Here is an 11,650-nt window from a genome sequence, read left to right as displayed (position 1 = left end):
CTTGGAGGGTGCTGGATCCGTGGAACCCTGGAATGGTTTGGGTTGGGAGGGACCTTAAAGCTCATCCACTTCCACCCCCTGCCCTGGCAGGGACACCTCCCACTGTCCCAGGCTGCTCCCAGCCCCAATGTCCAGCCTGGCCTGGGCACTGCCAGGGATCCAGGGGCAGCCCCAGCTGCTCTGGGCACCCTGTGCCAGGGCCTCACAGGAAGCCATGGATGGGCCTGGCCTTTCCTGTGGGATCTCAGGTGACCACAGCGCTGTCCCCACACCTGCCCAGCTCAGGCTTTGCTGGACACGGCCCCGTGCCCACCTCCCTGCCCTTTGGAACAGCCCCACAGGCTGTGGGTGGCCAGAGGAGGCTGGAGCTGCCACCCCCAAGGACATGAGGCCGCAGCAGGGGGCCCGAGTCCCTGGGGTCAGTGCCCTGCCAGACATCCTGGGATGGTTGGATGGGACGAGGAGCTCACGGCTCCCCCAGCACTGCCAAGGCCACCACTGACCCCTGTCCCCAAGTGCCACTTGTAAAATCCCTTGCAGGATGGGCCCCAGCCCTGCCCCGGGCAGCTGTGCCAGGGCTGGGGCCCAAAGCAGCCGGGCAGGGCAGGCCGTGGAGGAGCAGGAAAAGCAAGTTGTTCCCAGAGCCCCTGCTCCGAGGTTTTTCCTTCTCTTCAAGCTTTCACTCCCACCGACAGTGGAAAACCCAGCGAGGGCTCTGGCTGGGCCCCGGTCCCCAAGGCAGGACCAGGTTTTGCCCAGAGCAGCTGGGGCTGCCCCTGGATCCCTGGCAGTGTCCCAGGCCAGGCTGGACATTGGGGCTGGGAGCAGCCTGGGACAGTGGGAGGTGTCCCTGCCCATGGCAGAACTGGGTGGGCTTTAAGGTCCTTCCCACCCAAACCGCTCCATGAATCCATTGATCCTTAACCCCCCAAACCCAAACTTTGGGCAGCCAAACCACCCCCGAGGTGGTGGGGGTGTGGTGGGACCCCCAGGCTGCTCAGAGCTGCCAGACGATGCCGCATGTTGGGAATCCTGGGAAGCAGGAAAGGATTAAAGGGGTTTTCTGGGACACGGGACCTTCCTGTGCCCTTGGCCATGTCCATGTGACAGCTCCCGATCCCGTGGGCTGTTCCTCTTTGCTGCTTGGTGTCAGATGATTGCAACTGATTTGAAGGATTTCCTCCGTAATCCAGCGGCTCCTGAGAGCAGGAACGATCCCAAACCGGAGCTCTGTGCCCGTGCCTCGCACATTTCATCCCGGGCTGGAGGGGAAGCCTTGCCCACCCTGCTCCAGCAAGGGCACAGCCTCGCCCTGCCCCGTCCCTGCCCCGTCCCTGCCCCGTCCCTGCCCCGTCCCTGGCCCGCTGCCTCCCTGGGCTGCTGGCACAGGAGCTGCTCAGCTGGGAAGGAGCCAGGGGATCCCAAATCCCTGCCTGGCTGCGGGGAACCATCCAGCTGGCAGACGGGTCGTGGTCGAGAGGCTATGGAGGTGGGACTGTGTCCAGGTGGGCACAGTCCAGGCATTGCTGGGATTTTGGGGCTTTAACAGACGCTGTTCCTGTGCAGGTACTGAGGCAGGGAGAGCTCTGCCTCGGGGGCACAGCCAGACCTGTGCAACCCTCACCCTGCCACGTGCTCCTCACACCATCCCTGGAGGAGCTGTGGAGGAGCCTGCAGGGATGCTCCTCGTGCAGGGATGCTCCCCGTGCAGGGATGCTCCGTGTGCAGGGACGCTCCCCGTGCAGGGATGCTCCGTGTGCAGGGATGCTCCGTGTGCAGGGACGCTCCGTGTGCAGGGACGCTCCGTGTGCAGGGATGCTCCGTGTGCAGGGACGCTCCGTGTGCGGGGATGCTCCGTGTGCAGGGACGCTCCCCGTGCAGGGATGCTCCGTGTGCAGGGACGCTCCGTGTGCAGGGACGCTCCGTGTGCAGGGACGCTCCCCGTGCAGGGATGCTCCATGTGGCTCCCCGTGCAGGGACGCTCCGTGTGCAGGGATGCTCCATGTGGCTCCCTGTGCAGGGATGAAGCCTCCCTGAGGTGATGGATCCCCCCCCTCAGCCCCCTCAGCACAGCCAGGACACGGTGCCAGCTCCAGACTCTTTAATCTGCCAGCCCTGGCTCACAGCTCAGCACCGGGGACGCTCTCCTCACCCGGCAACACCCCCTGGTCCTCGTGTCCCCCCCCAGGCCACACACTCCGGGCCCCTCCCCAGCGCTGGCTGGCCCCAAACAGCATTTCCAGCCTGTAGGAGCCTCTGGAAGGAGAATCCATGGGGGAACCCAACAATCAGGGGTGGAAAATGGGGCTGGGACCCCCAGCCCTGCCTGGAGCATCCCTGCCCCGCCCAGCGAGCAGGCAGGGGCCATCCCAGGGGACAGCCCCGGCCCCAGGTCTGGCAGAGGGACAGCCAGGGGACACACTGTCACAGCGAGGGGTTTGAGGGGCACCTTGCTCTGTTCTGGGGGTGCTGCCTGGTCCCGTCCCCGCCCTGCTGTGCTCCCTTAGAGCCCCGTCCTGCCGGGGCGGTGGCAGGGCTGCAGGACACCTCCTCAGGGGACAAGGGACACCTCCCTGCTGTCCCCGAGGGACTCGCTCCCTCTGCCTAATTGCTGCTCCCGGCTGTGTCCCCCTGGCCCCGGGGGCTGCCCCTGTCCCCGCCAGCCCCCGGCCCCAGCAGAGGCTGCTCCTTGTCCTGGTCCCTGTGGTCACTCGTGGACATCTCGGCCAGGGCCTCAGCCATGGCCTGGCGGACACTCTCGGTCAGTTCGGGGACATCCTTTGGGCTCAGGCCCCGCGTGTCCACGCTGGGGAGGATTCGGATGGTGCAGGTCCCTGGGAGAGGAGGGAGAAGCCAGGGATGCTGTTAGACGGTCCTGGCAGGACCTGGGTATTCCCCCGAGCATCTCCACCCCCCGCTGCCTCCCCACACCTCAGTGTCCCACAGACACCCCGCAGGGCCTGACCCCCCTCCAGCCCTGCCCTCGGCCACGGGAACTCCTGCCCGGCCCTTACCGGAGGTGAACCTCTTCTCCTTGGGGCTGAAGAAGTTCCAGTACGGGGAGATCACGATGGGGACAATAGGGACCTGCAGGACACGGGGGGTCAGGGGCATCCCCCAAGCAGAGCCCTGCCCAGGTGGGACCCCAGCTCCTGCCTGCCCCTCCCTGGTCCTGCACAGCACCATGTCCAACCCTGGGCACCAAAACCCCATCCCTGAGGGCCAAACCCCCTCATCCCTGAGGGCCAATCTCCCCCCATCCCTGGGCACCAAACCCCCCCCCCCCCATCCCTGGGCACCAAACCCCCCCCCATCCCTGGGCACCAAACCCCCCCATCCCTGAGAGCCAAACCCCCTCATCCCTGAGGGTCAAACCCCCTCATCCCTGAGGGCCAAACCCCCCCATCCCTGGGCACCAAACCCCCCCATCCCTGGGCACCAAACCCCCCCCCCATCCCTGGGCACCAAACCCCCCCAACCCCGAGGGCCAACCCCCCCCCATCCCTGGGCACCAACCCCCCCCCCCCCCCAATCCCTGGGCACCAAACCCCCCCATCCCTGGGCACCAAACCCCCCCCCATCCCTGGGCACCAACCCCCCCCCCCCCCCCAATCCCTGGGCACCAAACCCCCCTCCCTCAGCCCCAGGGTTCACCCCACCCCACTCCATCCAGGCTGAGCCGAAGGGGAGGAATCATTTTGGAAAAGGCCTCCAAGGCCATCGAGAGCAACCTTTGACTGAGCACAAGGACGCTCTTACCTGGGCCTGCACAGCCAGGTGGAAAGCGCCCCGCTTGAAGGGCAGCATGGATCTGCCCGGGTTCCTGGTGCCCTCCGGGAAAACCCACACTCGGAGCTGCAGGGACAGGGACGGAGGTGACCCCGGGCCTCAGCCAGCTCCGTCCTGCCCCCATCCCCTCACCCCGCGGGTGTTTCCCCACCCCAAGCCCAGTTTTCCTCATGTTCCCCCACCCCAAGCCCAGTTTTCCTCACGTTCTCCCGCTGCATGGTGCTGGCAGTGTGGGAGATGACCTCGATGGCCGCGTCCCTGCGGTGGCGGTCGATGAAGATGATGCCACTGAGCCAACAGGCCCAGCCCACGGTGCCCAGGTAGAGCAGCTCCCGCTTGGCGATGGGCACACAGCGCTCAGGAATGATCTCCACCATTCCTGGGGATGGATGACGTCCATTAACAACATCTTCCCAACCCCGTGGGACTGCCAGCAGAAAAATCACCTTGGAAAACTGCTGGGAGGTGGAAGTCCTCAGCTGGTCAAAGCAGCTGGATATCAGGAATAAGTTTTGCAACAGAAAAATCAGCTTGGAAAATTATTTAGTGCTTGGAATTAAACTTCCCGGGTTGGACAAACCAGCTGGATACTAAGAATACATTTTGAAGCAGAAAAATCAGCTCAGAAAATTATTGACTGCTTGGAAGCTGAATCCCCAGGCTGGACAAACCAGCTGAGCACCAGGAATAAGTTTTGCAGCTCAGCCAGACCCGAGAGGTGATGACTGCAGGGAGGAACTCTCTGGAGAGGCCAAATGACATCAGTGCACAGATTAATTAATCACTCACACCCTAATATAGGACCAGGTTGGGTGTTTTTAGTCTTGATTCAGAGGACTTTAGGCTGTCCCCATGCCAAGAACCACCCGTGGCATCCCCTCCCGTTGTCCCAGTCCTCTCCCTGCGGCACAGCCCCGTCCCAAAAGCTCTCCTGGTCCACTCCCACCACACATCCTCACTCATATCCCGGTGCTGACTCCCCAAAGCGATCCTGGCGCACCCCTGGAGCCCCCCGAGGTGCCAAGGGGCCGCCCCTGCCCTGCCCCGCACGCACCCATGAGGTCGAGGGAAGCCTGGTGGTTGCAGACGATCACGAAGGGCCCGGGCAGCCGGAGCCGCTCGGAGCCGCTCACCCGCATCCTGATGCCGTAGAAGCGCTTGAGGGGCAGGAGCGCGGCGCGCAGGATCCTGCCAGAGATAAGGGACGAGATAAGGCGGAGGGACACGTGTGGGGAGCAGATCTGCAGCGGCCTGGGGGAGCGGGCTGGGCCAGGCTGGAGCCGGGCTCGGGCTCAGGGAGGCTCGGATTTCTCACACATTGGCAGCTGCTCCCACCTGAGCCGAGCCCGGCTCCTGGCTCAGAGCACAGGGAGCTGCTGGGGACGGAGAGTGACCAGCACGAGGTGGTGGGAGGGAAAAAACAGGATTTTGATGTCCAGGGATGATGGGAAAGCAAAAAGAAAAGGGGTGGGATGGGATGGGGATGGGGATGGGGATGGGATGGGATGGGATGGGATGGGATGGGATGGGGATGGGGATGGGGATGGGGATGGGGATGGGGATGGGGATGGGGATGGGGATGGGGATGGGATGGGATGGGATGGGGATGGGGATGGGGATGGGGATGGGGATGGGGATGGGGATGGGATGGGGGTGGGGATGGGGATGGGGATGGGGATGGGGATGGGGATGGGGATGGGATGGGATGGGATAGGATGGGATGGGGATGGGGATGGGGATGGGGATGGGGATGGGGATGGGGGTGGGGATGGGGATGGGGATGGGGATGGGGATGGGGATGGGGATGGGATGGGGGTGGGATGGGATGGGATGGGATGGGGATGGGGTGGGGGTGGGCATGGGGGTGGGGATGAGGGTGGGGATGGGATGGGGGTGGGGATGGGGATGGGGATGGGGATGGGGATGGGGATGGGGATGGGGATGGGGATGGGATGGGGATGGGATGGGGGTGGGGATGGGGGTGGGGATGGGATGGGGATGGGGATGGGGATGGGATGGGGATGGGATGGGATGGGATGGGATGGGATGGGGATGGGGTGGGGGTGGGCATGGGGGTGGGGATGAGGGTGGGGATGGGGTGGGGGTGGGGATGGGGGTGGGGATGGGATCTTCACATCCCTGCGAGGACAAACTGCCTCTGCCCAGAGGAGCCTCCCCAGGTGCTCATCTGGATCCGTGTGTGGGACGGAAATCAGATCCCAGAGTCCCAAAGCCAGAGGCGGATCCCAGCGCACGGGAGCTGCGCTGGGATGGATGAGCACTGGGGAGGGGTGACAGAGGGACAGGCAGATCCCCAGGGATGCGGGTGGCTCCAGGGACTGCCCCTGCAGAGCTTGGTGCTGCGGGGAGAAGGGAAGGAGCGGGGAAGGGAAAACCAGCCCGGCTACATTCCTTGGGGGAATCACAAACCGCTCCAGGGGACCTGCGGGAAGTGCCGGGAAGAGCTGGATGTGGGCGGAAAAGGGGTGTCACACCCCGGCAGGGCTGGACAGGAAGGGGAATATCGGGATGGCAGCGACAGGTGACGCTCGCTCAGTGTGGGAATAATGAGAGGAACGGAGGGAGCAGGGAGCACCAGGGATTCCGGAGACAAAATCCCGGGACGCGCCGGGGTTGGAATGGGGCACCCACAGAGGGTCTGTGCCAGGGTCCCCACATCTGGGGACAGGGCAGGGGACAGGGAAGGGCTCAGCGCCAGGCGGGGTGAGAAGGGAGAAGGAGGCGCCGGGTCCGTGGTATCGCCCATCCCTCGGGAGCCGCGGGCTCGGGGATCCCTGGGGATCCGAGGAGAAGCGGTGCCCCAAAGCCAGGACTAATGACAGGGAGGCGCTGCAAGCCGCAGGCTTTGGGATTAGGAGGAGAGGGAGCTGGGCGTGCTGCGCCGGGCCCCGAGGTGTCGGTGGGACAAGACAAGGCAGCGCTGATAAGGCAGGGGAGTCACCTCTGCCTCCCTCGGGGATTTCTACTGAGCCGGAAGCGTTGGAGCTGCCCTGGGTGCTGAGAGCGCGCAGCATTCCTGCGGGAACGGCCCGGGAGAGGCTGCGCCGAACCTCCGCTGATAGCACGGAACCTCTGCTGATAGCACGGAACCGCTGCTGATAACACCGAACCTCCTCTGATAGCACCGAACCTCCGACTGATAGCACCGAACCTCCGACTGATAGCACTGAACCTCCGACTGATGGCACCGAACCTCTGCTGATAGCACCGAACCTCTGCTGATGGCACCGAACCTCCTCTGATAGCACCGAACCTCTGCTGATAGCACCGAACCTCCGCTGATGGCACCGAACCTCCTCTGATGGCACCGAACCTCTGCTGATGGCACCGAACCTCCTCTGATAACACCGAACCTCTGCTGATAACACCGAACCTCTGCTGATGGCACCGAACCTCCGACTGATAACACCGAACCTCTGCTGATAGCACCGAACCTCCGCTGATAGCACCGAACCTCTGCTGATAGCACCGAACCTCCGACTGATAGCACCGAACCTCCGACTGATAGCACCGAACCTCCGACTGATAGCACCGAACCTCTGCTGATAGCACCGAACCTCTGCTGATAGCACCGAACCTCCGCTGATGGCACCGAACCTCCGACTGATAACACCGAACCTCTGACTGATAGCACCGAACCTCCGCTGATAACACCGAACCTCCTCTGATAGCACCGAACCTCCTCTGATAACACCGAACCTCTGCTGATAGCACCGAACCTCCTCTGATAACACCGAACCTCCTCTGATAACACCGAACCTCTGCTGATGGCACCGAACCTCCTCTGATAGCACCGAACCTCCGCTGATAGCACCGAACCTCCTCTGATAACACCGAACCTCCGCTGATGGCACCGAACCTCCGCTGATGGCACCGAACCTCCTCTGATAGCACCGAACCTCCTCTGATAACACCGAACCTCCGCTGATGGCACCGAACCTCTGCTGATAGCACCGAACCTCCTCTGATAACACCGAACCTCTGCTGATAGCACCGAACCTCCTCTGATAACACCGAACCTCTGCTGATGGCACCGAACCTCCTCTGATAGCACCGAACCTCTGCTGATAACACCGAACCTCCTCTGATAGCACCGAACCTCCGCTGATGGCACCGAACCTCAACTGATAACACCGAACCTCTGCTGATAACACCGAACCTCCAACTGATAACACCGAACCTCTGCTGATAGCACCGAACCTCCAACTGATAACACCGAACCTCCAACTGATAACACCGAACCTCCAACTGATAACACCGAACCTCCTCTGATAACACCGAACCTCCTCTGATAGCACCGAACCTCTGCTGATAACACCGAACCTCCGACTGATAACACCGAACCTCCTCTGATAACACCGCACCTCTGACCACGCTCCTGCCGAGGGCCGGGATCCACCGGGATCCATCCGCACAAACCCTCAGTAAATTCCCCGAGCTGGGATATTTTCCCTGTGCCATAATTGCATCCCTCACCCATCCTCCTGGCTCATCCCGCCAGGAATCCAGCAACGGGATTGCGACACCCTGAGAGCACCCAGACCTTCCTCCGGTGTTGCACAGCGATTTCATCTCAGTGATGTTATCTCCCTGCTTCCGCCCCCGGGAGCGAGCACGAGTCGGGACATGGCTGTGATCAGGACATGGCTGTGATGGGGACATGGCTGTGACAGGGACATGGGTGTGATGGGGCCATGGGTGTGACGGGGACATGGGTGGGATCGGGACAGCTGATGGCACCAAGGCATCCCAAAATCATAAAACCATGGAATAGTTTGGGTTGGGAGGGGCTTTAAAGCCCCTCCAGTGCCACCCCTGCCCAGGCAGGGACACCTCCCACTGTCCCAGGCTGCTCCCAGCCCCGTCCAGCCTGGCCTGGGACACTGCCAGGGATCCAGGGGCAGCCATGGAATAACGTGCCAGGGCCTCTCCACTCTCAATCCCTCTGCCAAAGTGCTGTTCCCGGGTCTCCCATGGGAAAACCAGTGCCAGGCTCACAGCACTGGGCGTGTGTTTGCCCCCTGCCCTGATGGCACCTCCAAACTCCCCTGTCACCCACCCCAGTGATGACCCCAACATTGCCATGGCCAGGAACGATCCCTTTTATGTCATCTCACCCCTCAGGGACCACAAATCCCAACTCCATCGTGGCCTGACCCTCCCTGGGCACCGCCAGCACCTCTCACACCACAGGGTGCACCTTCGCTGCCACAGGACGTGACCACAGCCCTCGCCGTGGCCCCGGGGCGGTGCCACCAGCTGTGACCCAGCTGTGGGTCACACATCCAGGGCAGGACAGAGCCCGTGGCCACAAACCACGCGATTTCCTCCAGCTGAGCCAAGCCCCAGCCAGCTCCCCCATCCCCAGCCCACACTCACTTCATGTTCTCCACGGAGCGGCCCCGGAAGGCGGCGAAGGGGGACAGCAGGGTGGCCGTGGCCACGATCCAGCAGTTGAAAAAGGCCACCTTGAGGAGGTACTGGAAGGGGGGGCTGCACCTGTAGAGCAGCAGCGCTGCCAGGGGCAGGAGCAGCAGCCCGTGGAGCAGCAGCACGTCCATGGTGCCGCCCGGAGCTCAGCCACGGCCCGGGAGGGGATCGGGCGAGTGGCCGCGGCTGCCAGGAGCGTGGCAGGTGAATCAGGAGCATCCTGCGTGGGCGGCTGGGGCTGGCCCAGGGGAAGGCTCAGCGTGGATCTCATCCCGGGGATGGAGCGGCTCAGGTGGAAGCAGGACACCCCCCCAAGGGCGGAGAGTGGCCCTGAGTCACACCGGGACCCTGAGTCACCCGAGGTGCCACCGCCGGGCTGTTGGGAGCCATGGCAGTGACTCCAGATTGACGAGATCAGATCTGCTGCTCACAAGTGCCCCTGTCCTGGGAACCTCTCCTGGCCACGGGGATGCCAGCCCTGGGAAAGGGAGTGCCAGCTGCTGGGGCCAGCAGGAGCTGCTCCTGCTCCGTGGCCATCACCCCAGCCAGGCTGGCCACAGCCGCCCAAACCTCCCCCTGCACAGCACCGCATTCTTGGCAGGCATCTCCCACCCGGAGTGGCAGCGGGAGAGCAGCACCAGTGCTCCCAGCCCCGCTCAGTCTGGGAAGCAGGAGCCCCTCTGCCCTCCCCTCCCAGGGCCCAGCGTCTGTCCCCAAGGTCCCCACAGCGCCTGGGGGCCGAGCTGTGCCAGCCCCCGCTGCTAGCCCTTGGCCCAGTTGGCAGCCAGGGGCTGTGTGCAGGAGGTGTTTTCGCAGTGCAATTAGCACAGGCTGTAATTAACCTCTCCTCCTGCTCCGGTGCCTCGCACTGCACACACAGGATCCAGGCCGGCCCCCTGAAATCTCCGGCCTTGCTTTTGGACACCAAGTTCTCGTCCCAGCAGGGACACCGGGCTGGTGCCAGCCCCCAGCAGCCTCTCCCAGCCCCGCTGGTCCATGGCCCAAATCAGGGAATCACAGAATTCCAGGATGGTTTGGGTGGGAAGGACCTCAGAGCCCCTCCAGTGCCACCCCTGCCCTGGCAGGGACACCTTCCACTGTCCCAGGCTGCTCCCAGCCCCAGTGTCCAGCCTGGCCTGGGACACTGCCAGGGCTGGGGAAGGAGGGACATCCCTGTGCTGCTGCTCGGAGCCATCAGGTCAGTCCTGACCCCAGTCAGGAGCTGGGAGCAGTGAGATCCCCTCGTGCCTCCCCAAAACAGCCCCAGCGGGGGCTCCGAGGGTCTCCAGTCCCCCCGGCCGCTCCTGGGGAGGTGTCACATCCCCTGGGACATCCCAGCCCTCCTGCCCCCCACCCCCCCAGCAGGACCTGCCCTCAGCCCAGCCATCGCTGGCCCCGCTGTGCCCGGCTGCTCTTCCCACCCACGCCTTCCCCGGCCCCTGCAGGTGACAGAGATGTCCCCAGGCTCTGGCCATGCTGGAGGGTGCCCCAGTTTGACCAGTAACCCCAGGGTTACGTCCAGCAGGGGTGTTGCAATGCCCATCGATTGCTTCACCCTCCCATTCCTCTCATTATTCTCATATTAAAGCCAAGATTGGGTCACATCTCGAGCCCACCCTTCCTGTCCAGCCCATCCCAGGTGACTCCTCACCTCCTCCTTCCCATTCTGTGTCCGTGTGGGCACCTTTGGGCACCAGCCTGGCCTCCCATCCCTCCCAACAAACCCAGCTTTGCCCTTGGATGGCTCCTCCAGTCCCTCCCAGCTGGAGGAGTTGGACCTTCCTCAGGGAATGCACTGTGCCTCTGCTGCTCCACACCTGGGAGCTGCTCCAGGAGCCAGGCTGGGGGAGATCTGCCCGTTCAGAGCATAGGGAGGCTAAATCCTGCCTTCCAGGGGCACAGGAGGGGCAGGGCAGCCCAAGGAGGGGTTTGAGGTGCCCTTCTGCATCCTCTGAGCTCCAGACCACCGGGCTGAGCTCTCCTGCCAGGAACTCTGCTCCAGGGAAAAGCCTGGAACCCCCTAGGGCAGAGCAGAGCAGGGCTGGTGACCCTCCGTGGGGCTGGGGAGGTGGCACAGGCAGGGGACAGCTCCCGGCACCCCAAAGCCTCCACTGCCCTCCTCCTCCTGCTGCCTGTGGAGCAGAGGGGTCGCTGGATCCCGGGAATCTCCGCGATTTCCTCTTTCGGGCCGCTCTCCCAACCACGGCCCCACCGAGATCCTGCTCTCGCTGTGCTCAGCCAGGAGATCCCACCCTGGAGCTTCCAGCACCAGCCCCAGCACCCCAGGCACTGATAGACCCCCCCAACACCCCCCCAGCACCCCCAGGCACTGACAGATCCTCCCCAGACCCCTCCTGACCCCCCAGCACCCCCCAGGCACTGACAGACCCCCCAACACCCCCCCAGCACC

General features: G+C 63.8%; 1 protein-coding gene across 1 annotated transcript; it reads right to left on the bottom strand.

The window, feature by feature from the left end:
• Positions 1–2,175: 2,175 nt before the first annotated feature.
• LOC116455795 (1-acyl-sn-glycerol-3-phosphate acyltransferase alpha-like) lies at positions 2,176–9,810 on the bottom strand. The gene is made up of 6 exons (XM_032134082.1): positions 9,190–9,810; positions 4,844–4,977; positions 3,993–4,168; positions 3,760–3,855; positions 3,015–3,087; positions 2,176–2,834 (listed from the first exon to the last, which is right to left on the bottom strand). Exons 1-6 carry the CDS (start codon positions 9,369–9,371, stop codon positions 2,605–2,607), a joined length of 891 nt encoding a protein of 296 aa, XP_031989973.1. The 5' UTR covers positions 9,372–9,810; the 3' UTR covers positions 2,176–2,604.
• Positions 9,811–11,650: the final 1,840 nt, after the last annotated feature.

This window comes from Corvus moneduloides, chromosome 26 (genome assembly GCF_009650955.1).
Source record: "Corvus moneduloides isolate bCorMon1 chromosome 26, bCorMon1.pri, whole genome shotgun sequence".
Lineage (NCBI taxonomy): Eukaryota > Metazoa > Chordata > Aves > Passeriformes > Corvidae > Corvus > Corvus moneduloides.
The sequence above is the reverse complement of the archived record's forward strand: the minus strand, read 5'-3'. Positions and strand labels throughout refer to the sequence as shown.

Coding starts and splice junctions, on each gene's coding strand:
- LOC116455795 (XM_032134082.1), bottom strand. CDS start 9,371: ATGGACGTGCTGCTGCTCCACGGGCTGCTGCTCCTGCCCCTGGCAGCG. Junction 3,856..3,992: donor GCACCATGCAGCGGGAGAAC/GTGAGGAAAACT, acceptor CTGTCCCTGCAG/CTCCGAGTGTGGGTTTTCCC. Junction 2,835..3,014: donor GGAGAAGAGGTTCACCTCCG/GTAAGGGCCGGG, acceptor CTCCTCTCCCAG/GGACCTGCACCATCCGAATC.